This window comes from Pagrus pagrus, assembly GCF_965226575.1.
Source record: "Pagrus pagrus genome assembly, chromosome: 18".
Lineage (NCBI taxonomy): Eukaryota > Metazoa > Chordata > Actinopteri > Spariformes > Sparidae > Pagrus > Pagrus pagrus.
In genome coordinates, this window is record NC_140202.1 from 27,114,415 (window position 1) to 27,141,824 (window position 27,410).

General features: G+C 43.1%; 2 protein-coding genes across 3 annotated transcripts in view; one reads left to right on the plus strand and one right to left on the minus strand.

Moving 5' to 3' along the window:
- The window catches only part of brf1a (BRF1 general transcription factor IIIB subunit a), a 96,293-nt gene that overhangs the window by 59,813 nt on the left and 9,070 nt on the right, over positions 1-27,410 (minus strand). Inside the window, exons 4-11 of one of the 2 annotated variants that reach the window (XM_084381577.1) lie at positions 26,639-26,812; positions 24,026-24,057; positions 19,682-19,754; positions 4,291-4,440; positions 1,648-1,741; positions 1,412-1,538; positions 1,010-1,049; positions 422-514 (exon numbers count right to left, since the gene is read on the minus strand). In XM_084381577.1, coding sequence (XP_084237703.1) covers positions 422-514; positions 1,010-1,049; positions 1,412-1,538; positions 1,648-1,741; positions 4,291-4,440; positions 19,682-19,754; positions 24,026-24,057; positions 26,639-26,812 — 783 coding nt within the window. The remainder of the gene's footprint in view (positions 1-421; positions 515-1,009; positions 1,050-1,411; positions 1,539-1,647; positions 1,742-4,290; positions 4,441-19,681; positions 19,755-24,025; positions 24,058-26,638; positions 26,813-27,410) is intronic. The other variant, XM_084381578.1, reaches the window with a different exon arrangement.
- LOC311274130 (BTB/POZ domain-containing protein 6-B) lies at positions 13,731-18,565 on the plus strand. The gene is made up of 4 exons (XM_084381559.1): positions 13,731-14,716; positions 15,751-15,841; positions 16,031-16,149; positions 16,932-18,565. Exons 1-4 carry the CDS (start codon positions 14,289-14,291, stop codon positions 17,962-17,964), a joined length of 1,671 nt encoding a protein of 556 aa, XP_084237685.1. The 5' UTR covers positions 13,731-14,288; the 3' UTR covers positions 17,965-18,565.

The window sequence follows — 27,410 nt, forward strand, 5'->3', positions numbered from 1 at the left end:
ATTCTCCCGTGGAGAAGTCAGAAGACGCTACACAAGCTCTGGTTTTTAAACATGGCCTTCATAAGCAGTTTTAGTTTGTCCTTGGCCACGATAGCCCCGCCCCCAGGCCCTGAGTAAGCAGTGCTCTTGAACCAGCTTTCCGGTCCAAGGACCACATTTTTTTGGCTGTCGAAACGCAAAGAACTGGTTCCAGAGTAGGCACTGGCTCTGAACCAGCCGCTGACTCGCCTAAGGCGAAAACTTCCAGCGTTAGAAATGCGACTAAAATCCCTCTAAGAAGGTTGTTCCTATCAGACATGACTGAGTAGATGGTGCTGATTTCTATCTATGTGGTGTGGATGCAGCTTCTAAATACTAAATGTGCATACTTCCTTATAAATTCAGACCGACACTGTGCCGGCACTTCCTCTCTGCTCCGTACCTTCTTTAGTGTAGGCGGCGTAAACTCCTCTCAGTTTGGGTCGGCTGCTCTGAAGCTCCGCGTCGATCTCGTCCTGGTAGCCTTGGATTTCGTCTGTCGAAGATTAAACATCAGAGTTAAACCTCGAGCGCTGACTCCTGGATCAATAATCTTATACGCAATGTAGAAATGCCACTTTTTCTCATGTCCCTGAAATGACTGTGTACAATTCATGCCGGGAATACAAATTATACTTCTTTTGTGTCCTTGGTCACAGCCGGTTCTTCTGAACCCTTTAAATTACATCTGCCATAATTACAATATATTATGTGACTACTGTAATATAATATGTGGTTGATTACATGTTGTGCTGAGACAAAAGACAGGGAGCCGTTTCCTTTCTGTGTACAGACCACATCCAACACTGATCTGCATTTAGTCAAGGTCGAAGAAAACACAAAAAGTCTCACCAAACTTTCTTTCTCAGCATCATGAATGTGAAACTGAGATAAACTGAATTCATTTTGCAAAAATAAAAATACACAGGTAGCCTGAGAGCGAAGACGTCTTTGATGCGATGGCAAACGGACAAGGACGTCTCATTCATACCTTCAACGTCATCCATCTTTTTCTTCAGTTCGATCTCCAGCTAGACGGAGGAAGACAAAGGACAGAAAGATGAATTAAAGACTTCTTCCAAACCCATCAGAGAGTACAGGGTGAAACGATTACAGAGTAAAACATCTCAGAACAAAAGAAAATCATAACACAAGGACTGTGGGTGGTTGACAGCCGCTGCCTTTCCTTGCAGTGGAACATTTTTTTCTACTAAAAGTACGAAACACCAAAGTTTAATTTGTTTCTGTTGGCGAGAGACCACAGTACAAACTGAGTGACACATCACCAGTTGTATCTTTGTTCCTGGACTGTGGAGGCTCAAATGATCATTTGTCATTGTGACATTAACTGAGCACTTGCTTCTCCTGATGGTTTGAGTGTTAAAATCTGTACCTTATTGACTTTCTTCTTCCTCAGTCCTTCTGTAAAGCAGGGCGGGTCACACTCTTGGTCCAGATCCACCTTCATGAACTCTTCGATGGTCAGCTGACTGGTGGGCGTGTCCTCAAACTCGACCAGTCTAACGAAGGAGAAGTTGCCACGAATGTCAAGTTAAATAGTCGTTTATAAAAGCACAAAACGACTTTATCTCAACGTTAACGCTTAACACAGTTAAGCTTTGGACTCACCTTTTCCTTAGCGTGCTTTCACACACTTTTACGACGCTGACGATTTCTTTCATGGTGCGGCGAAAGTCGTGCATACGAGCGGCGACAAGAAGAGCTGAGGAGGGAAAAATAAAACGACGTGATGAGATTTAAACGACAGGTTCAAGCAGCCACGTAACAACATCAGCATTATATACACGTCAACCTGTGTGACAAAATAATAAAACGTCTCTGCTCCCTTTATTTTGGAGCTGTTGCATGTGACGTGAATGTTCAATTCACTGCTATACGATGTTGTTTACCAGAATTTGGCAGTACATCCAACCGGCTTCACAATATAACCACTCCTGCCTCAAGGATTTCAGTATGTATGTCTGACATGGAGATTTATTTTTCTCCATGTTTTGGAAAAAAAAAATGTTGATACACACACACACACACACACACACACACACACACACACTTATACAGCTCGTGTGCACTCGAACGTGGGCTCAGATGTGCCTGAACACACAAATATTGTGTTGTGTTTTCAGGCATCTCTGCGTGTGCACCTTGAAGACTGAAGGACTGAGCCGACAGGACAGGAGCACCTCAGCTCACAGAGCCAACAGTCCGCCCACACACACGACAACCGAGTTTTAAAAAGGAGTAACAACAACGCTAATATTATGCAATGAGTTGCAGCGCGAGCCTTGAAGGGGAACAGTTATATAACCGTCATTAGAGTTGCCTCACTCAAGAGCCTGTTAAAAGATAGATGCGGCTACTTGTACATGCACACTTCTAACAGCCTTTAGGACTGAAGTGCTGGCTTTTAGCTCCACTGAGGACTTTCTCAAACACTTTACTGCTTCCACCTTGAAACCATGTAACTTCAAAGTTGCTAGTTTTCTTCCCTTAATGCAGAGTTAACTTTGTCCTTTAACTCGTTAAAAGTGATGCAATTTAAAAAATTCCTTCCACCCTAAAGAGCTTCTTTGCAGATACACGTTCCCATTCGTCAACAGCGGGATCCGCATCATATTTGGGAACAAACTTTTCCTCCTTCCATCCGACTGTATCCCTCTCAATGATTTATGATGAGCGATTAATTATTCAGGCAATGCAGCAGAGGAACAGAGAAAGACGAAAATTGAAACCGTGAACGTAAACATGCAGGGCGCAGAGGAAGCCGGTGATTCGATTTCAAGACGTCTTGGCTGGTAATGCGTCAAAGCTGAGTGTATTCAGGTTGACACCAGCTGAGACGCAACGAGGAGGAGAGGCAGCTTTGAGCTCAGCTGTTTCACATGAACTGCACCACAAAACTCACACAAACAGGGTGACGGGCAGGGTGGTAAATCAACGCCGGACAAACTGTGGTGTGGTTTGAGGGAGGTGCTCAGGTTTTTTCTCATCCACAAGTCTCTCTGGCAGACGACCAACCAACAGTCAAAAGGCCAGAATACATTTTGTGACCTAGTTGGCAGCAAAAGCAGTGAAAGACGCAGGTGAGTGTCAGGATTCACCTGCCAACGGACTGTCGGTGGGCAAATCATCCCTGTTTATAGTGTCCCTTGTCTGATGTCTGTGTGTTATACTGTTGATCTGTAAAAGGGCATTTAGCATGCTGCAGCCCTGACACACGGTCATCACACACAAACTACCAGGTGACAAGTAAAAGCATTAAAAGGTGCAATCTGTAAGAAATGGCCAGAATTCGAAGGTAGCTCCAAAAGTACAGGGGGCAGCATAACCGCTAACTGCTGCTCGCTAAACTCTCACCTGTGTGAGAAGCCTCTGAGACACGCGGACACCAGTTTGATTTACAGCGGCTCTGAGCGGGACTATGACTCCGGGGACGAGCAGACACGCCAGGTGAGCAACGGGCGCGTGTGTGTGTGTGTGTGTGTGTGTGTGTAGTGTGAACTTATAAACGCTGCATGTTGTGTGTAGAAGAACTACAAAGCAAGACGAACCTCTGCAGCACTCATTACTCTTTCCTACTCGTACGTTTCTTTACAAAATGATCCAATTCTTTATTAAAAATCCAGCTGGCAAGATGCCAACAGCTAATTCTGCACTTTGAGCTAACGGGGGGGTTTACTTGTTTAAAAATTGAACATTTTCACACATTTCTTTTAAGATTTATGCAGTTTAAGGCATAAAAACAACGTATCATATTGATCTTCCCCTGAGCTCACAGTCCTCTGCCTTAATGTTCATATATAGTGCATGAAAAAGGATCTAAAGTTGAGGGTGTTCTTTATGTTTTCATCATATTTTGCCTTGTACAGGTTCATTTACATGTTCCCTTTGCACTGAATCTTTTCCTCACATTGATAAAAATCACTATTTGTGAAGTTAAATACGGCAGTAAACTTCCAAGAGTCACGAAATCCACTGATATTCACCCCTATGAGCCTATTGTACCGTAAGGTTAGAAAGAGACACTTCAGGCTGAGTTACTAATACTGATGGTCACTGGGCAGAGTTTCAGGAGTATCTGAGGTTGAAGGGCACCTTGGTGATTAGATGCCAACAGCACAGTGAGCGTTAATCACTTTCTCTCCTCAGAGGACTGGAAACAGGAATCCTCTGATGACAGGCCGGCTGCCAGCACCACTCACCTGAAATTAAAAAACAGTCCTCTGCAGCACAGACAGCAGACACGATGCTTACCTGCTCCACAGAGTCCCGACGGCCTCCGTCCCGTGTGCATCCAGTCCCTCTTCATCCTCTGCACCAGTCGCATCGCCGTCATGGAGACCTCGTGGTTCTTCTCCCCAAACTCCAACATCTGGGCGAAACGGGGAATGTACAGGCACGGGTCTGGAGACAGAAAAGTCATAAGTGCATGTTCAGATTCAGTCGTTCCTTTAAAAATCAGGAGCATTTGTTCCTTTGGGTTCCCCTCTGCCAAAGGAGGTTCTGTTTGTAGACCTGTTTGATGTGGAAAGTTGGGCAGTGGACCAGAGAAGTAAACGGATCAGGTTGTTGGACAGAGAACATTTTAATAGATTCCTTAACACTGAAATATGTGGAAATATGGAGCTTTTTCAGTTTGGATTTTTTATCATTTGCCCAACAATCACAGTGAAGCAGTTCTTTGTTTCTTTATCTTTTGTTCTGGTTCTTTAACGTAGTTATTTATACTAAAAATGTGATGTAAAAAAACGATCTAGCACTGTATTTTGATCCAGATGCAGATTTTTTTGAAGATGAACTGATCGTACTTTATCAAAATTAAAGTACGATCAATGTCAGACTTTTGGGCATGATGCCGGTACATAGACATGTTTTGTAATGATCCTTAAAATGTGGTTACCAAACACCTGTGACAAAGATATGTAACAGAGACATTTTACAGTTCAACAATAAACATAAATGTCTAAAAAGACGTCAGAGCACTGAAGCAGTTAAGTTAAATACTCCAAGCATCTTTTTCTGCGTTATTATGTCTGAAAATAAGTCTTACATACACAGCGCCCTCTAAAAAGTGCCATCAACGGTATGAACACTACTTATTAATAACGATCCCGAAAACGCTCCCTGGAAATTTAAAGAAGTGATGATACAAACTGTTGATTCATAGGAGTCCAAAAACGTAATTTTAGTAACAGTCAGGTGGATGATATAGGGAGTTGTAAACGAGGGATCATGGGAGGGATTTGAGACAGCCTGGACGTCAGCTCCTTTTCAAGAAGACGACTGTAATCTGAAGCAACTGCACAGTTTATGGTTATAAGTATCCTGTAATGATCACATTCAGCTTCTGTCTGTCTCGTGTGATTTCCTGGAGAGGATAAATCATGGCGGAGGGAGCATACGAGTCCATCCTGCTATGTTCTCAGGGGCTGATATCGGGTCTGTTCGGCTCTCTCAACCTGCTGCCAAAACTCTCTCAGGATGACACTTTAACAAGAACGCTGTCCAATAAACGGGCTGCTTATGTGTCCATACGCATTTTGTTGGTGAGCTTTGGTTCACCTGCGTCTGAGCAGTAAATAAACCAAAGAAAATGTGCTGTTTTGAAATCAGATTTAAATCATTAGCACCTGTGTGTTTTCCCAGTAAAACCAGTCTCCTCCCGCTGGCTGCTAATTGGCTCCAGCGGAGAACTTGAGGATTAGCATTTAGCTCGAGTGCACCTCGAAGCAGCCTGTTCCTCATTCAGTGTCTCCGTCCAGATTTTCACAGCTGGCGAAAGGATTTGAATGGGCAGCCTTCCAATCACAAACCTTTAGCTTCTCCAATGTCTCTGAGAAACTTGTACAGTGCAGCGTATCGTAAACTTTATGGAAAATACTTTGGATTCAGCTTGGAGAGAGGAAAACCATCAGAACCACCTGCTTTTGCCATGAAACAGCCTGGCAGGTGGCCAGTTTGAGTTTTTATTCTGAAAGTGGTTTTTACCTTGCTAGGAAATCTAATTTAATACTAACATTAGGAGGAATTCTCTTTCCACTGCAGCCCGGAGACAAAAAGAAGAGTTTCATGACAGTGGAGTCAAATATCTTTGAAGTCAGTGGCTGCGTTTAAAGAGCAGTCCAGTGGAAAGCTGGTGGAGCCAGCTGGTAATCAGATCCAGGCTGATCCCTCCCCCCCTCCGCACCATGTAATGATACGTCTGCAGAGCTCGCCATCACTGCTCCGAGCTCCACCATCTGTAAAGAGGCCAGGCAAGATCTCCATAGAAAAAAAAAAAAAGAGGCTGTTTAAGGGGGTAAAAAAAATGCACCTGGAATCCTCCTTCACTGTCGAGTATAATCAATCTGTGATGCTCAAACAGCCCAGGAGTCATTCTGTGATGGAGTGCTGGAGTTTACTTTTTTCGTGTAGCCACTTTCCCCCCTCGACCCGCATCGCCTGCTTCTACTTCTGTTCCCGACATTCCCCCAAAATTACTTGGACCACCCCCAGAGACGGGTCCGCGAACTCGCTCCTTTCAATCAAATGTGGGAGCGGAGCTGCATGAATAGCATTAAAGTGTTATCAGTCGGTTGTGGGGGGAAGCTGCGCCCGTCCCGTCCCTCAAGAGCCCAAACTGACTCGGAGCTGCAGAGGATTCTGGTCTATGTTTTTGTTACTGCGGGTTTATAAATTGGTCTGTTTGAGTTTCTGCTGTATGATTGTTGATAATCAGAGGAGAAGCCCTCACTCATCCAAACCTGACTGAACACTGATGAGGTTTTACGTCACTGTAATATGTAGATACGATGTCACCTCGTTCGTTTGGTCAGATATTAGGGGTGTCGTGAAAAAACTGATCCTTCTCATCACTTCAAAGATGTGCCATTATTTTGAAACTCTCATTGCACGTCTGTGTCACCCCGTTCCAGCCGAGCACACCTTGTTCCTTAACATTCAAACAGCGTTATTGCCAGCAGCCAAGTACAAGATGATGAGGATATTTACTGACCACAGAAAAACAGGCATTCAACACAGCAGTCCGCAAACTCGTGGCTCTGGTTACGACACCATTAGCTGCTCTGCTTCAACAATAGCAAGGCTGAAATGTTCTCTTGGGAGATGTGGTGACTGAAAACAGTGGTGAGGAAGAAAAATTTTAAATAATGAGTAGAGGAAATGTCTGCTAGCTGTTAGGCTAATATATATAATGTAAAATGCCACGGACTAAAGCTAATTTTAAACTTTGTGTTCTTGTTTTTTCTTCTTTTATGGCCAAAAACAGAAAAACAAAGCGGTGGCAGCTTCTTCTGTAACGGATTGTGTTAAGTGGGTAGATGATGTTGTCTCATATCGTGGCAGACTTTGTGATATCTGCATATACTGTATCGCTTTTCAAAGAATCAATGTAATATTGTGTCGTGAGGGAATATTTCTGGCTAAACAAAAATTAGGAAATAAATCAGACTTTTTGAACCGCTTACATAAATTGGGCAATAATGTCATCATCAGACAGGTTCTTATCTTGTTACCTTGTCTTTTCTCTTTATAAAGATCAGAAAGTGCAGGAAAGGCTGCAGGGACTTGACTTGCCTTAAACTAAAGACTCAACTTGACTTGCTCAAGGAAAAATGACTATTTCACCAGGAAGTCCCAACATGGTCAAATGCAACATATGGACTGTGATGTTACTGTCTTTTTGGAGGCTGAAATAAGTATTTATGATGTAAAACGGCATATGTGCTTATAATTATCATTTAATAACTTCATAATAAAGAATTTGTTGACTGTGGTTTTAACTAGTGGGGTTTCCTTAAGGAAAGATTATGTAATGAAGGTTGGGACGTGTCACAGCCTCTCCACCTTGATATTAACACACAAAATAAGGGTTTTTTTCCCTTTATATGTAAATCACAACTTGACTTGCCTAAGAAAAAATGACTTTGGACTTGCTTGAGACTTTTTTCCTACTGAATTTCATCTTCATTTCACCAGGAAGCCCCATTGAGTCCACACCAAATGACAACATGGTCAAATGCAACATATAAACCGTGATGTTACTCTCTTTAATAAGTATATAACTATATATGTGCTTATCATTACCATTTAATAACTTCACAATAAAGAATTTATTGACTGTGGTTTTAATTAGTGGGGTGTTTTCCTCGAGGAGGGCTCATGCACTGAGGGTTGGGACGCGTCACAGCCTCTCCACCTCGGTAATAACACACAGAGTAAGGCGTAAATCGCAGCTGACGTCAGAGCATGGTGTCCCACTGTAACTTGGACGACGTGTTGTACGTTTCGGGGTCATGACGCCTCATCGCTGCCGGCCTGCAGGCTCGTATTTAAGCGACCTTCTCTTTAATTGTATTTTTATCCAGGTGTCGTGCCAAAAAGTGATCGTCTGCCAGAATCTGATTTCCGGCCGCGGGAGCGCGCACAGCAGCCCGTTGAGCGGTAGCGTTTAAACGTCTGGTTTTCTCTGGATGAAACGGTCATAATATGCAGATACACACAACTGTACGTCCGCAATTATAGCAAAGGTATGTGTCTTAGAAAGTTTAACGTTTGTTGTTACGTAATTATCACAACTGTGGCCAAAAGAAGTGGAGTTTGTAGCGAAATCAGGCCTGACAATTACGTGATAGACATGTCCCTATGTGCTTGGTATGTATGATGCCTTTTCTTTAGCCCTGTCTTATGAATTAGACTGTAATGAATGTGATTTATAGGTGTGGATTTTCAATAAAGAAATGATCACTTTTGCAATTATCCTCGTGACTCTGCATTATCTTTTATCTGATCTGGGCTCTACATTTGCTTCCCATGTTGGGATGTGTCTTGTACATCTAATATTCTTGTTTATGCCTACTCTTTGGAGACAATACTATGAAAGACATGATTCGGGAGGGTTAAAAGCCTATAAAATAACAGTTTTCACCTGCCAAAAAGTGATTGAAGGACATATACAGTTATTGAAAAGTTATTTCTGCCTAAATATGACTTGATCTCATTCTTGAGCTTCATAATATGAAGATCTGAGCTCACAGGACAGCTTGAAATTCTTTTAAAGGACCATTACAACAGAAAATGTGCCTTTTCAGCTGCCAAAAAGTGATTGAAGGACATATACAGTTATTGAAAAGTTATTTCTGCCTAAATATGACTTGATCTCATTCTTGAGCTTCATAATATGAAGATCTGAGCTCACAGGACAGCTTGAAAATCTTTTAAAGGACCATTACAACAGAAAATGTGCCTTTTCAGCTGCCAAAAAGTGATTGAAGGACATATACAGTTATTGAAAAGTTATTTCTGCCTAAATATGACTTGATCTCTTTCTTGAGCTTCATAATATAAAGATCTGAGCTCACAGGACAGCTTGAAATTCTTTTAAAGGACCATTACAACAGAAAATGTGCCTTTTCAGCTGCCAAAAAGTGATTGAAGGACATATACAGTTATTGAAAAGTTATTTCTGCCTAAATATGACTTGATCTCATTCTTGAGCTTCATAATATGAAGATCTGAGCTCACAGGACAGCTTGAAAATCTTTTAAAGGACCATTACAACAGAAAATGTGCCTTTTCAGCTGCCAAAAAGTGATTGAAGGACATATACAGTTATTGAAAAGTTATTTCTGCCTAAATATGACTTGATCTCTTTCTTGAGCTTCATAATATAAAGATCTGAGCTCACAGGACAACTTGAAATTCTTTTAAAGGACCATTACAACACAAAATGTGCCTTTTCAGCTGCCAAAAACTGATTGAAGGCATAGTAGAGCTACTGAGAGGTTATTTCTGCCTAAATATGACTTGATCTCATTCTTGAGCTTCATAATATAAAGATCTGAGCTCACAGGACAGCTTGAAAATCTTGTAAAGGACCATTACAACAGAAAATGTGCCTTTTCACCTGCCAAAAAGTGATTGAAGGCCAAATACAGTTACTCAAATGTTATTTCTGCCTAAATATGACTTGATCTCATTCTTGAGCTTCATAATATAAAGATCTGAGCTCACAGGACAGCTTGAAAATCTTGTAAAGGACAATTACAACAGAAAATGGGCCTTTCCACCTGCCAAAAAGTGATTGAAGGACATATGCAGTTACTGAGAGGTTATTTCTGCCTAAATATGACTTGATCTCATTCTTAAGCTTCATAATATGAAGATCTGAGCTCAAGAGACAGCTTGAAAATCTTGTAAAGGACAATTACAACAGAAAATGTGCCTTTTCACCTGCCAAAAAGTGATTGAAGGACATATACAGTTACTGAGAGGTTATTTCTGCCTAAATATGACTTGATCTTATTCTTGAGCTTCATAATATGAAGATCTGAGCTCAAGAGACAGTTTGAAATTCTTTTAAAGGACCATTACAACAGAAAATGGGCCTTTTCACCTGCCAAAAAGTGATTGAAGGCCAAATACAGTTACTCAAATGTTATTTCTGCCTGAATATGACTTGATCTCATTCTTAAGCTTCATAATATGAAGATCTGAGCTCACAGGACAGCTTGAAAATCTTTTAAAGGACCATTACAACAGAAAATGTGCCTTTTCAGCTGCCAAAAAGTGATTGAAGGACATATACAGTTATTGAAAAGTTATTTCTGCATAAATATGACTTGATCTGTTTCTTGAGCTTCATAATATGAAGATCTGAGCTCAAGAGACAGCTTGAAATTCTTTTAAAGGACCATTACAACAGAAAATGTGCCTTTTCAGCTGCCAAAAAGTGATTGAAGGACATATACAGTTACTGAGAGGTTATTTCTGCCTAAATATGACTTGATCTCATTCTTGAGCTTCATAATATGAAGATCTGAGCTCACAGGACAGCTTGAAAATCTTGTAAAGGACAATTACAACAGAAAATGTGCCTTTTCACCTGCCAAAAAGTGATTGAAGGACATATACAGTTACTCAAATGTTATTTCTGCCTAAATATGACTTGATCTCATTCTTAAGCTTCATAATATAAAGATCTGAGCTCAAGAGACAGCTTGAAAATCTTTTAAAGGACCATTACAACAGAAAATGTGCCTTTTCACCTGCCAAAAAGTGATTGAAGGCCAAATACAGTTACTGAGAGGTTATTTCTGCCTAAATATGACTTGATCTCATTCTTAAGCTTCATAATGTAAAGATCTGAGCTCACAGTATGCTCCTGATGTTGGACTGAAAGGGATGCTCTGCCTCAAAGTCACTTCATATCACTCATCAGTTATATTCTGAAGAATATATCTTAACCACTACTTTTCACTACTTTAAACTGTGGAAAGGGCCAGTGTGAGGTGGTAATCTGTCACATATGATGCTTCAGGATAAAGATCAGTCATTTTGAGGCAGAAAACTTCTTCAAGTTACAAGGAAGGAGCTGCAATCACTTTTTGGCAGGTGAAAAGGCACATTTTCTGTTGTAATTGTCCTTTAAAAGATTTTCAAGCTGTCCTGTGAGCTCAGATCTTTATATTATGAAGCTCAAGAATGAGATCAAGTCATATTTAGGCAGAAATAACATTTGAGTAACTGTATTTGGCCTTCAATCACTTTTTGGCAGGTGAAAAGGCACATTTTCTGTTGTAATGGTCCTTTAAAAGATTTTCAAGCTGTCTCTTGAGCTCAGATCTTCATATTATGAAGCTTAAGAATGAGATCAAGTCATATTTAGGCAGAAATAACATTTGAGTAACTGTATTTGGCCTTCAATCACTTTTTGGCAGGTGAAAAGGCACATTTTCTGTTGTAATGGTCCTTTAAAAGATTTTCAAGCTGTCTCTTGAGCTCAGATCTTCATATTATGAAGCTCAAGAAAGAGATCAAGTCATATTTAGGCAGAAATAACTTTTCAATAACTGTATATGTCCTTCAATCACTTTTTGGCAGCTGAAAAGGCACATTTTCTGTTGTAATGGTCCTTTAAAAGATTTTCAAGCTGTCCTGTGAGCTCAGATCTTCATATTATGAAGCTTAAGAATGAGATCAAGTCATATTCAGGCAGAAATAACATTTGAGTAACTGTATTTGGCCTTCAATCACTTTTTGGCAGGTGAAAAGGCCCATTTTCTGTTGTAATGGTCCTTTAAAAGATTTTCAAGCTGTCCTGTGAGCTCAGATCTTCATATTATGAAGCTTAAGAATGAGATCAAGTCATATTCAGGCAGAAATAACATTTGAGTAACTGTATATGTCCTTCAATCACTTTTTGGCAGGTGAAAAGGCACATTTTCTGTTGTAATGGTCCTTTAAAAGAATTTCAAACTGTCTCTTGAGCTCAGATCTTCATATTATGAAGCTCAAGAAAGAGATCAAGTCATATTTAGGCAGAAATAACCTCTCAGTAACTGTATATGTCCTTCAATCACTTTTTGGCAGGTGAAAAGGCACATTTTCTGTTGTAATGGTCCTTTACACGATTTTCAAGCTGTCCTGTGAGCTCAGATCTTTATATTATGAAGCTTAAGAATGAGATCAAGTCATATTTAGGCAGAAATAACATTTGAGTAACTGTATTTGGCCTTCAATCACTTTTTGGCAGGTGAAAAGGCACATTTTCTGTTGTAATGGTCCTTTACAAGATTTTCAAGCTGTCCTGTGAGCTCAGATCTTTATATTATGAAGCTCAAGAATGAGATCAAGTCATATTTAGGCAGAAATAACTTTTCAATAACTGTATATGTCCTTCAATCACTTTTTGGCAGCTGAAAAGGCACATTTTCTGTTGTAATGGTCCTTTAAAAGATTTTCAAGCTGTCCTGTGAGCTCAGATCTTCATATTATGAAGCTCAATAATGAGATCAAGTCATATTTAGGCAGAAATAACTTTTCAATAACTGTATATGTCCTTCAATCACTTTTTGGCAGCTGAAAAGGCACATTTTCTGTTGTAATGGTCCTTTAAAAGAATTTCAAGCTGTCCTGTGAGCTCAGATCTTTATATTATGAAGCTCAAGAAAGAGATCAAGTCATATTTAGGCAGAAATAACTTTTCAATAACTGTATATGTCCTTCAATCACTTTTTGGCAGGTGAAAACTGTTATTTTATAGGCTTTTAACCCTCCCGAATCATGTCTTTCATAGTATTGTCTCCAAAGAGTAGGCATAAACAAGAATATTAGATGTACAAGACACATCCCAACATGGGAAGCAAATGTAGAGCCCAGATCAGATAAAAGATAATGCAGAGTCACGAGGATAATTGCAAAAGTGATCATTTCTTTATTGAAAATCCACACCTATAAATCACATTCATTACAGTCTAATTCATAAGACAGGGCTAAAGAAAAGGCATCATACATACCAAGCACATAGGGACATGTCTATCACGTAATTGTCAGGCCTGATTTCGCTACAAACTCCACTTCTTTTGGCCACAGTTGTGATAATTACGTAACAACAAACGTTAAACTTTCTAAGACACATACCTTTGCTATAATTGCGGACGTACAGTTGTGTGTATCTGCATATTATGACCGTTTCATCCAGAGAAAACCAGACGTTTAAACGCTACCGCTCAACGGGCTGCTGTGCGCGCTCCCGCGGCCGGAAATCAGATTCTGGCAGACGATCACTTTTTGGCACGACACCTGTAGCGGCTCTGATCAGGGGGCGGGGCTTCGGCCCGGTGACGCACTCTGCGGAGCTGCTGGGGGAGGCGCCTCTGCTCTCCTGACGTCACCGCGGGGCGTGGATCTGATTGGTCCTCAGCGAGCCCTGGGCGTCCGAGGAGATCACGACGAGAGGGGGGGGAGAAAAAAAACGCAGAGAAAATGAAGCAGACCTTAAAAACTCCCCCACAAATGAGTGTATACCTCGGGTGAGGACGGCCGGAGGAACACGGCAGCTGGGTTCGCCTCGGTCGACAGTCGGTCGGGAGAGAGAGGGACAAGTATCCGACGGGATTAACGCAGAGGCGGGGTGGGAAAACGGAGGAAGGGACTTGAATACCAGCGGCGACTATCCGGATTACCTACTCGCTGAAAAAAGGGAAAACAAGCGGACATTTCTCCGTCCGGAGAGGATGAGGTGACCGCCAGGAAACGGAGCGAAAAGTGCTTGCGGTCGAAGTTGGACGCTGGACGGATATTTACATGTTGTCGTGTAAACTTCGCCGTCGATATCGTTTTAAATCTCATTGAGGAAAAAACGGCTGAATCCTCCGCGGACGAACCGGCCGTCAGTTAGTTCATTTTCAGCGCGCGAGAGATTCAGTTGACCGGATACCAACAACCAGAAGACGACCGCTTTGCTTGTGCCGATGCCAACGGCAGACTGCAGGTTGCTCCATCATGGCCGGATCATGAGGTGTCTGACTTATCTACTCCTTCTGCCAGAAACGCTGAAAAAGTCCAAGAAGGTCGGCAAGCTCCCGGGCAGGCTGCCGGTATGTTATGAGATCCTGACTCTGTCCCTGTCGAGCAAGAAGCAGCAGCAGCAGCAGAAGAGGAAGACGGAGGAGGAGGAGGAGGAGAAGATGGCTGCGGAGTTGTACCCCGCCGCCAACACCAACAACACCAACCTGTCCAACGGCACCACGGTGGCGGACACCGAGAAGACCAAGGAGGTGCAGGTGAGCCAGGCCAGCAGCAGCAGCGCGGCGACCACCCCGACCACCCAGCAGAACATCAACAACAACAACGTCGATCCACCCAGCTGGCAGTGCAGCCACCCCACACTGAGAGAGAGGTACCTGAACACGCTCCCGGTCCAACTATCTGCTGCTAAACTGCTGGAAATATCCCTAATATCTGCGCATGAACGACCAGAAAGCAACATTAAGATCACTATGAAGTAGTGACAGAGCACCAGAGCCACTCTAACTCACTGTGTTAACGTGGTAGTGATAAAAAAAAAAAAAAGAGAGAGATTAAAAAGCACCATAAGGTCACTAAACTCAGCTTTCAGTAGCCTCACTCATTAGTGGAGCTTTATTTTGGAGGAAAGTACTCCTGCAGCATCTACTCTCTCAGTTACATTACTCTTCTCGAGTATATTTAAGCATGGCAAGGGACAAAACAACAGATTTCTTTCTGTTTAGGTGATTAAAAAAGCACCACAAGGTCATTAAACTCAGCCTTTAGCAGCCTCACTCAATAGTGGAGCTTTACTTTGGAGGAAACCACTCCTGCAATCTACTCTTTTAGTTACACTACTCTTAACCCATTAATGACCAGCTATATAGCATTTTAAGGTTAAAACAGAGCATTTGCTGCAGAAAATGTCAAGACTCATGTCTGATCTATCATATGCATCATGCCTAAATGCTACACTTCAGTTGATTTCTTTTAAAAATGCAGAATACCAGAAAGAAGTTCAGCAAAAATGTAAAGAAACTTCATTCAACCTGATATTTTGACTGATTTTGAGTGATTTCACATGATTTGTGTTTAGCCCAGTCTGTACTTTAAGTGCTGTAAAGGACAGATGATTCATATGCATGTATTTAAAACATTAAGTAGCTCCAGCTTCTCAATTGTGAATATTTTCTGCTTTTTTTTTGTTCTTCTTGGACAGTCAATTGAAGCTCCTTACGAGCTTTCCTCACACGATTAATCAAGATAACAATCAGCAGATTAATTGATAAAGAAGCAAACGGCAGCCCTGCTACCGTTGCTGTATCCTCCCAAACCCATGTCTCTGGGCAAAGAGAGAGTGTGGGAGGACTTGATGTTATACAATACTTGATTAAGGCTTATTCATGAAACCTGCTCTGCTTTTAGGAACGCCTTGATGTTTAACAATGAGCTGATGGCTGACGTCCACTTCATTGTTGGCCCCACGGGGGGATCGCAGAAGGTTCCAGCACACAAGGTAAAGAGATTTTACCACATTATTTTGATTTCTCTCTCTGTTTGTCTGTTAGATCAGAGGAGAAGTTGTGTCTCTCTGCAGCTACTGAAAAGAACTACTTGTGCTCTTTTATTGAACTTGAAGACGAGTGAATCCGCTCGCATGTGTTCGTTCTCTGACGCATCTGTCTCCTCCCTCCCTCCCTCCCAGTATGTGCTGGCCGTGGGAAGCTCGGTCTTCTGTGCCATGTTTTACGGCGATCTGGCGGAGGAGGAGTCTGAGATCCATATCCCAGATGTGGAACCTGCTGCTTTTCTAATTCTGCTGAAGTAAGCCACTCACCATCCCTCACACACAGCCAACCAGAAGGAGAGATGACAAGCGCAGTCAGTGTCACTTCAAAGCATATTATTACTCATCCAAAGCTAAGCGGAGGCGAATGCCAAAATGCTGCGAGCGCCAGAGAGCAGTGGCAGCGGCACAGCGCTCTGTAATTGCTGGTTTTCTCAGCGCTCTTTGTCCAACTAGAAACATTTTTTCCCTTTTTCCTTCATCCACAGCCTGACAATTTTCTTAGAGGGGAATACAGTACATACACACTAGTAGTTATAAATAACTGGCTTTTGTTGCTCATGCCAGCCCCACGGACGGTTGCGTGTTGGGCTTTTTGTGGAAAGGGCATCATGTGTTAAGCACACAATCCTCTTTAAGAAAAAAGATTATCATTTTTTCCATTTTGCTCCTCTGTGGGTATTTGATGCAGTGGGCATGAGAGAGGTCAGCTCTTCCAAGAGGACCCAAAGTCTTGTCGTGTGATATATTGTTAAAGAAGATGTCGCTCTGTCGAAGTAGGTTAAAGCTAGAGGGAACTTTCATTTGTTGTTAATTCTGGCGGCCCCATGACGATCAGTGCCGCACCACCAGGCTACAGAGCAGCTACTTTAGTCAGACTGAGATCACTCAATTCATCCTCAGTCCTTGAACATAACATTTTTTTTTTATTTAAGGACTCATCCAATACAAAAATAGCCCCCTGAACCATCTCCTTATTGAAAGTTCCTTGTGGTGCATTTAAATTGCAGCAACTAACAGGTCATTTACCCTCTCGCAGGTACATGTACAGCGATGAGATCGACCTGGAGGCAGACACGGTGCTGGCCACCCTGTATGCCGCCAAGAAGTACATCGTTCCTGCACTGGCCAAAGCCTGCGTCACTTTCCTGGAAACGAGCCTGGAGGCCAAGAACGCCTGCGTGCTACTGTCCCAGAGCCGCCTGTTCGAGGAGCCCGAGCTGACGCAGCGCTGCTGGGAGGTGATCGACGCTCAGGCCGAGCTCTCGCTCTGCTCCGAGGGCTTCTGTGAGATCGACCTGCAGACGCTGGAGATCATCCTGCAGAGGGAGACGCTCAACACCAAGGAGGTGGTGGTCTTCGAGGCCGTTATGAACTGGGCCACAGCGGAGTGCAAGAGACAAGGTTTGGGTCCGACAACTCGTAATAAAAGAGAGGTGCTTGGCAAAGCGCTGTTCTTGGTGCGCATCCCCACCATGAGCCTGGAGGAGTTTGCCAATGGCGCGGCGCAATGTGATATCCTGACACTGGAGGAGACGCACAATGTGTTTCTGTGGTACACTGCGGCTAAAAAGCCGCAACTGGACTTCCCTTTGTCTGCCAGGAAGGGTTTGGCGCCTCAGAGGTGCCACCGCTTCCAGTCCTCTGCCTACCGGAGCAATCAGTGGCGCTACCGCGGCCGGTGCGACAGCATTCAGTTCGCGGTGGACAAGAGGATCTTTATCGGTGGTCTAGGGCTGTACGGGTCGAGCGGCGGCAAAGCCGAGTACAGCGTCAAAATCGAACTGAAGAGACAGGGGGTGACGCTGGCGCAGAACCTGACAAAGTTTGTGTCAGACGGGTCAAGCAGTACGTTCATGGTGTGGTTTGAGCATCCTGTTCAGGTGGAGCAGGACGCCTTCTACACGGTGAGCGCCGTGCTGGACGGGAATGAACTGAGCTATTTTGGCCAGGAGGGCATGACGGAGGTGCAGTGTGGGAAGGTGACATTTCAATTCCAGTGCTCCTCCGACAGCACCAACGGGACCGGAGTTCAGGGAGGACAGATCCCAGAGCTGGTGTTCTATGCATAAGCTGCTCTGGACTGCTGATGGGAATTAGGCTCATCGTCGCCTCCCAGCCTTCAACGTAATGTAGCATTAAAGACACTTGACTAATGTCACACTAAATGGCCTGGTTAGTTCTTTGAGAGACTATTTTAAAAAGCCAAGGAGCTGTTGTTTTATCTTATTTAATTTAATGTTATTTTTTTATTTAAGTACCGGGTTAACGTTATTCGCTCTGATGCCTGTGTTCAAAGGCTGCGGCTGCTGTAGAAACAACATTAATACAGTGATTTGTGGTTATGTAATCAAGCTGAGCTCCACAACTGGAACAAGTAGGGACTGCTTCAAAATTGTGTAATTGCAAGTCTATATACGATGTTGTTACTATAGTCCGAGCAGCAATATTACACGAGGAGCAAACTTTATGTAGTGTTATGAATCTAAATGCAAAAAAAAGTAGAAATCTTGTCAAACAGAGTTGTTTTGCACTTCAGAGGACGGCCTCAGAAACGTTGTGTCTTTTGTAAAACTGTTAACAGCTTGATGCTGTTAGAGATGACCAGATGTGTTCTGTACAAGAATGCCTATACACCTGATGATAAAACATAAAGGTTATAATGTGATCGAAGCCACAGATGTCACGTTATTATGGTGCCTGGGTGAGGGAGTGGGGCATTAGAGGGGCTGCAGCGCCCTCTGGTTACTGCAGGGTGAACTGCAGCTTGGTTTTATGACAACAGGAGGTTCTTGAGGCCACAGATGAGTTACTCAACAGATCTGTGAGAGTCTTGTTGATAAGATGAAAGCAGGGACTCTCCTTTTAACCATGATAATACAAATATATATCTATGATAAGATGTGCTGATCCAGACCTGGTGTTTATCATGGTCTTGTTGACTAATACAGCTGAACAGAGCACACTTAGGTTACAGAAAACTACATTAAAACTCTTGAAAATTTGGAAAATGCTTAATTTGAATAGTTGTGTTTTCAAGGTTAGAAGTGTGCTCGACTTTAAATACACCACAAACCACAAAATCCCATCATATGTGACATGAAACGATCCCGTCATCATATTTGCTTGTGTCCTGGTGACAAAATGAACCAAGGATCTGGGTAAATAAAAAGTGACGGTATGCGTCGCTTGCTGGGGGTTTAAAGGAAGTCAGTAAAATAATTTTATGCAGCTTAAAGCAATTAGATGAAGGCTTTGATATAATTTTTAGTTTAGGTATCTTTTAAGTGCTTGCATTTTACTCTTAAAAGCTGTTTGAGCCCTGTTAAACAAATCATCACATCAGCAATGACAGAATATTAGACTAAATAGTGCCGCAACTAACAACTGTTCTCATTGTCGATTATTTTCTCGATGAATCATTAGTTGTTTGGTCTATAAAATGTCGACCAGTGTTTCCCAAAGCCCAAGAGCATCTCCTCAAATGTCTCGTTTTGCCCACAACCCAAAGATATTCAAGTTTACTGTCACAGAGGAGGAAAGAAACCAGAAAAAATTCACATTTAAGAAGCTGGAATCAGAAAATTGGGACTTTTGACTCAAACTGATCAGTCTCTTATCAGAAAAGTTGGTGATGACTTTAAAAGTTGACAATTCATCAGTTAATTGTTGCAGCTCTAAGACTAATTACTCTATAATGAAAATATTGGTTAATTTTGAGGGCTTAATTCAACGCAGTATTGCAGAGCGAGTCCAGTAGAAAAAAGTGACGGTAAGTGAAGTGTGTACCTATAGCCGGGGCGTTGATGCACAGTTCTCTGGCCAGAACGAGGAAGGTTCTTCCCAGCACGTAGACGTTCACCTGTGGAGGACACGAATCATTTAAAACAAAGAGCAAAGTGTGTGTGTCGGAGAAAAACTGGATTTTGGTGTTAACATGATCCAGTACATCCTCAGTTGGCCCTCACAGCTCAGCATCAGTTTGGGATGTGACTGCGGATGACTGGTGTGTTTTGAGAGTAATAAACAGACTGCTGGGATATGAAATAAGGCTGTTGCGTCACCGTCAGGTTAAGTGTTCTGGTTATATAATCGACCCGAAGGTTACAGCAGAACATGTCACATCAATATGTGTGATTAAAAGCTCAGCGCTGGGCGGTTTGAAGCGATTTTTCCCTCTCATACAGCCTCTCAACTAACAGCTCTGTGCTAATTTCTAATCAAAATATCATTCGGATCGATTTCCTTTTCACACTTTCACTCAGTTATTAGTCGTTTCACAGACGTCTGCACCGCCACATTCATATAAGTTGAGTGAACAAAGTAGAGTTGAGAGGAAAAACGTGTATATTCCTCAAAAAAATGCACTGAAAGCATATAATTTTCATATTTGTACTGAACACACAAATAATTAGAATGTTTCTAACAATATCGAGTCCTAAATGTGATAAAATATGTGATGAAACATTTAAACTCTCTGCTACAGGACCTGACGATGCAGTTAAACTGGGCTGAGCAGAAACCTGGTGTGTTGCAGGATGTTTGAGGGGTGGAGGCGGCTGGTGGTGGTGTGTGAAGGCGAGTGTGTCATCAGGGTTATCATGCTGGCACCTCCCCTCACAGATGTTTCATTGTGTTTTACCCACAACACCTCCAGAAGGCTCGGCAGTAAATTCTGTCATCCCCGACGCTCCCCCGCTCTATCTGAAAGGATCTAATGATGAATAACAAAGCCACAGGGCTGCACATCTATCATCTACTACAATAATTATCAACATTACGGCCCAGAATCAAGTTGTGGAGGCTTCAGGGGCTGAAAGCTGAAGCAGACGGCAGTGAAAGCTGCAGGATTCAGGTCATGAACTCGGGTCAGATCTCTGTCATTCCTTCAGACCTCCAGAGCTGGAGGGTGAGGGGGTGACAGACAGACGGACTCTCGCTCTCAGACCCCTCTGGAGTCGGGCAGGGACGCAGATGCTGCTCCGCTATTCTGGGAAGTGAATTCCAGCAAAGACTTTGTACACAGAGGCGGAAATGTTGGTGGAGGAGGAAGTGGAACAAGCAGGACTGTGTGATTACAGCTCAAACAAGGATGTGGGTCGTCACTCATGACCGTTGACTGTCTCAAGAAACTCGGGAACAAAAACAACACTTTTGAAGTATTTCAAAGCTGCACTAATCAACATTTTTATATCCATCACACGGTGTCGCTCGTAGTGGATCAGCTTACTCTGCAGTTCCCCTCTGCTGTGGGCCCAGACACACGGAGCGAACATCCAAGAGCTAGCGGCAACAAAGGCCGACTGTGAGGCAACTTGAACACACCAGAAAGACTAGCTTGTATGTTCTGCGTCTGCATAAGAGGAAACTCTCCATACCAGCAGGTGACTGTAGAGGGATTCATCATTCAAAAAAGGGGAAACTAGACGTGTTTTTTCGACACCACTCTCGCCAATATAGCCATTTCTAATCAAGAACATGTCGATCTACCTTCTACTTAGGATTGTTGGCCAAAAAGCAGCCAACAAGGGCCGTTTAGTGCTAACTAAGCAGGCATCCACGTCTATAACTGGCAAATACCAGCATCAAATCTTCTGTCTGCCTTCAACACCTTCCTCTTTCCATTGCCTGCAGTGCAGCTGAATACTTGCAGACTCGTTGACAGCAGCTGTTTTGTCCCATCAGGAATCCTTTAATTGAAATTTCTTCTCCTTGAACCGTCTGTCGCTGCGTCCACCTGTTGAGACTCGGCCGTGAAGTATCAAGTAACCTCGTCGTGTTTCTGATCGTTCGGAGTTGACCCTCGACCCGGAAAGTTTCACTTAGCGCTGCGGCGGACTGCAGAGGGGATTATATTCGTCTCAGGTTCTCGATTTCAACCCTCAAACACCTCCACTGCCGGCAGTTCAAAGTGCTGATTAAATTTAATTTGAAGACCTGAGCTCAGAGTTCAGTCACACGGATTCTTAAATCGTGTTCGGACCAAAGAAGAAAGTTTTCAGACGTGTCAAATTCAGCAATTTCTGAGTGATTAAACTCTGCCGCGCTGCATGAATACATAAAAATATAAGACCGGTGAATTTGATACGTCATGTAAAGATATATATTTTAGTAATAAAGATGGATTATTGGCAGATCTGCAGCTTGTCTTTCATAGAGTCTGATCATATTTGGGTTTCTGCTAAAATTGTATTATATCACTTAAATCTTTGATAATCTTTTTACTCTCAGTGAAGCAATCTGAGTTCTTATTCCTCTCCTTGTTGAAAACACAAAATCAAGTCATCTTGAAACGTCTGGCTCAAGTCTAAGTCGAGTCAAACTCGAGTATTTTATCAGCGTTAGTCAAGCTCGTCTCAAATTTGTGACAATCTGACTCGAGTCGACTCATGTCGAGTCCTCCGACACTCTGGACCTCTGGAAAGATGAAAATTAGCTGTCTGAGGCTAACTTCGCCTCATCCACAGTCGTTTTTATGTTCATAAATGAGCATCATCCCCGTCAAGATAAAAACTAAACTATTTCCTCTGCAGCCAAACGTCCTCCTAAAATGCTCATGTATTTTTTCCTCCCAATAAAAAGACAGAAGACTAAGAAGTCCACCAATAAATAAGAACTGTTCCCAGAGAGGAGATGTTTCTGTAAACTGTCCAGAGATTTTAAATACATTATTTTATTCCCCTCTCGATGGCCTGAAGAGATCCCTGACAGATGGAGCGGTGGTCAGTGTGCAGGATCCTCCACATGTTCACTTTCTTAAAAACACCTGTTGTTCAAAACCCTGCACGTGCTCAGAGACTCGCAATCTTACTGTGAAAAACATCCAGAGCATGTGATCCAATTAATAACAAATCTGGATGCCTGAACTGCATCAGAAGAAGCAGAGAACAGCTGATATTTACAGCCAGTATTGATCTGAACCAATATGCTTGACGGAGCTCTTCATTCATCCAAACAATGCAGCACAGAACAAGTGTCCCGGGTGTGGATCCATAAAAAGTGATTGGTGGAATATCTCCGCCCTGCAGCCACAGCAGCAGCAGGCTAAAGCTGGACATTAATAACAACCCCCCCACGCAACCCCACCCACCCAAAATCCACTCCAAATCCTCTCCCAGCCTCCTCATGCCAGGGTGTGGACGGCGGGGGAGGGGCGGGCTGGGCCGGCTCCTCCGGGACAGCTGGGTGCATAAAAATAAAAGCCCCCCGACCAGCTGTGACTCTGAGAAATGTCCAGCACCACCACACCCCTGACTCACTGTGAATCGGCTGCCATTAAATATGCAGACAAATGGAGGGGTTTCTAAATATACACACACACACACACACACACACACACACACGAGTCAGGTTTAATTACATGGGCGAAAGTCTGAACGCAAGATGACTGCAGGACCGAGCGGTTAGCCAGAGATGCATTATGGGACTGGTGGTGAGTGGTAGGAGTGTGTGTTTAAGCGGTAACAGGGTGGGAGCCATCGACACACATTACAGAGAGGATTAAAAAGTTGTCTTCAAAGTTATTTTTGAGTTTAGGAGGTTTTAAAGTGCTTCGAGAGACTCATTTTCACACAGTTACTGAATTAATCTACGCAAAATAAATCATTTATCAATTAGAAAAGAGCAGCGATTTATCTAGAGTTGCAATTAATCGATAAACAGGGAAGTAACTGCAACTTTTATGATAATATATTGACAATTTAAGTCAATTTTCAGGCAAAAATGTCAAATATTTTATGGTTTCAGCTTCCGGAGTGTTCAAATTAGCTGCCTCTCTTTCACACATCTGTTTTAACTTGTTAAAAAGCCTTCGGTCACGCTGACACACTCAGGGTTAAGGAATGACTGAAAATATGCGGGCTTCCCCTAAATAAATCAGAGCATCCTGTAAGACTGTATGTTATCACACTGGACAGCTTTGTCAGGTCTCATGTGATGATATTCACAAGTGTTTTTTACTGCGATCCATTGTCCCCTCTGTAACGACATTTAATGGCGTCAACTTGGGCTTTGGGAAGTCATGATTGACACGTTCATCTATTTTCTACTGTTCGTGGGCTACTCGAGAAAATAATCAGCAGATTAAACTTTAGTGACAATGATCATTTGTTTAAAATTTGACTGTAGTCTTACCTGTAAGAGGTCGCTGAGATCCAGCAGCATGTCTGAGGACAACTGGTTAAGGCGACAAGACCAGAACATTCAGTTTTGTGACCAACAGCTTCCTTCACAGAGAAAACCCCACATCAGACTCCATACCGTCAGATCAAACGACAAAGATATAAAATGACTGTTGTTTATTTTGTTGAGTTGTGCACAAATATCATCCCGAATGTTTCCAACAATGTTCTGACCAGAGAAACCTGTAGATAGATTTTCAGCAACAATTTTTGTGTGTCTAACAATGAAGACAACAACTCCCATGATCCCACGCCATTTATTGTGTTTTGTTCGTTTAAAAATGTGCTCTCACGCCTGCATGCTCACCTGAAGAGCTCGACTAATTATCTGAAGTGTATTTTGTGAGCGTACACCTGCACAGAGGACGCCGGCGTCCCACTGATGATGAAATAGAAAGTGAAACGATGTTCGGCTCTGTCAGCTGTGACAGTAAATCAAATGAGAGTCTGAACCCGTCACCTCCAACCAGACGACCCACACACACACACACACACACACACACACACACACACACACACACACACACACACACACACACACACACACACACACACACACACACACACACGCCTGCCTCCTCAGCCTCTGGACGTCCCATCCCTCCCAGCACCTGTCTCCAGGCTGCCCCGGGTGGATTAGCCAGGGCTCCTCTGAAAAGGCCTCACAATGGAATTAGCAGCAGTGCAGATGAAATGGAAAAGATAATCCCAGAGCGCGCCGTCTGGAGATTAAAGACGACTCCCTTAATCAGGAAAATAAACGACAGCAGGTCCTTCAACACATCTGGGACCTTACACCTCGTGTTGTGCAACAGGAAGGACGAAGCCCAAAATCTCCCGTATTTAAATATCCAGAGAAAAGATGTTTGAACTGACGGAGAGCCTAAAAAAAGTGGGTAAATATTCGACTCATCGCAGCCTCTCCTCGGCTGCATCACTTCCTCAGTGTTTTGTTCTTTAGCCGATTAATGTTTTTAGGCTACAAACTGAGACAAAGATTATGAGGTTTACTGCGATACATCCTATTTAACACTAACGCTCTTATTTTGTTGACATTTAGGATTTAGCGACCACACAGCTAACTGCATTAGCTTTAAGCTTTCCACTGATTAAGTCTTCACATCAGGATCCAATGTTAACCAACTTAACTCCAACATGTACTCAGCTGAGGTACTTCAGTTCATTTATTTAGTATAAACTCATTGTATTGTCACATTTAACTGCAGTTCACCGTTTAACGCTTCATGTTCCTCTGAACAGAAACTCTCAGTCCTGCTGTGTGTTTAGCCGCACGCCATTTTGTGTCCTTATTTACAGACGTACGCTCCCTAGTGCTCAACGCAAGGTAATGCATTTCTTTAAAGAGGGATAGAAACTCACGCAGGAGAAGCTGGAAGCTCCGTTTTATATGTGCACGGAGCATTATTGAGACGAAAACAGGAGCAATGAAGCCAGTTTTGGGAAATAGTTAAAATAACAAAATATAAAATAGCGTCATCGTTCCATCCGTTTTCTTGCCTTCTTAGAGACGACGCTGCGTTTCCAGTTCTCTGAGGAAGCTCGATGGAACAGAGGCAACAAACCGGATCGACGACTGACGCTTTGTTAATTTACTGTCATTTATCAAGTTTCTGCGCAGTGACAGCCGGTCCACGAGCTGACACGTCTGATTGATGGGGTAATGACGGTTTAGTTTTGATGCGCCGGTTTTAAAGGACACACGTTTTTGACGATTTTCCTCTCTTTGCAACGTGGTGCTTTAAAATGACAAATAAATGACCTTCCTTCCACCTTCTTCCCGTTCCTTCCTTCCTCCCTGACTTTTGGTCAGAAAGACAAAAAGGCGGATGACAGGAAAGAAGTTAAGATGCCAACAGTCCAGTTTTCTGTGCGGTTGGTCGTCTTTAAATTAAACTCCAGATTAGACGGATGTTTTCTTTTCGCTCCGTTCTCCCTCAGCCTTCATCTTTGTCCTGATTCTCCCCTGCGACAACATTACCGACTCACCCAGCTGTGGAAAAGGAAGTGAGCAGAGCTATTTTTACCCCGGCCTCACTCCTCCAAACATGCATAAACAGACAGGCCTGCGCACACACACAAACAAAAGCCTGGTAAACAATGCAGCAGGAAGGCATTACACCCTCCTCGCCCTCTTTCATTAGGTAAACCTATCCAGGCCGTCCTGTGCTGCCGTTACATAACAGAATCATCCTCGGAGGCGAAGTGAGTCAGGAGCAAACCGACAGCAGCACAAAAAAGCAGAGAGCCGCCCTGCTGATGAAAAAAGGATGAACCTAAAAGTCCCATTATCCCTACGATGACACGTCACTCTCCACTTCAATAAGCTGCCGTTAGCGGATTATGAAACATTAAGAAAGACAGCGGCAGGCGGCCTGTCCTCCGCTGGCTCACATCACAAGTTACCTGCAGACTCTGATGTGCCGTCCTGCTTCAGGTTAAGACGCGCGAACGTGTGCATCATTAAAGCCTCAAATACATGTTGATTTCTAGCTCAAAAACATTTTTCTTCTGATAAAAAAGAAAAGAGGATGAACATTAAGGATACGTGGCGTTCCCTCAGTGCGGCACACCATGTAGATACAGGCGGCGATGACGTGGGAGGACTTGCGGCCACGGGTCAGGTGTTTCATCAGCGCCATCTTGTAGAAGTTGAGGGCCGTGTCCAGACAGTGCTGGTTCATCTGCAGCTGGTGGCCCAGAGTGTTGATGTTCTGTCTGGCTGAAGAGACACACGTACACAGAAACATGTAAGTAAACGGCAACATGGCGACCATTTTCATTCAAACGTGTACGATGGGTCAACGGCCGTCTGACATCAGTGAAACAAAGAGAGAAGAAAACTATATATTTAAGTAGAAAGTTCACGGCAGAGTTCAAAGGTTTAATCAGGTGATAATGGGAAATACACATTATACTGATGAGGAGGAGGAGTAAGAGAAGAAGAAGAAGAAGAAGACGAAGACGAAGACGAAGACGAAGAGGAGAAGGAGGAAGAAGATGTGGAAGAGGAAAAAGAAGAAGAGGTAGCAGAAGACAAAGAGGAGGCGAGAGGAGGAGGAGGAAGACGAAGAGGTAGAAGAAGAAGAAGAAGAAGACGACGAGGTAGAAGAAGAAGAAGACAAAGACAAAGAGGAGGCGAGAGGAGGAGGAGGAAGAGAAGTAGAAGAAGAAGACGAAGAGGTAGAGGAAGAAGACGACGAGGTAGAAGAAGAAGACAAAGAGGAGGCGAGAGGAGGAGGGAGAAGAGGAAGAGGAAGACAACGACGAAGGCGAAGAAGTAGTATTTTCATCTCACAATATATATTAATACTGTGACA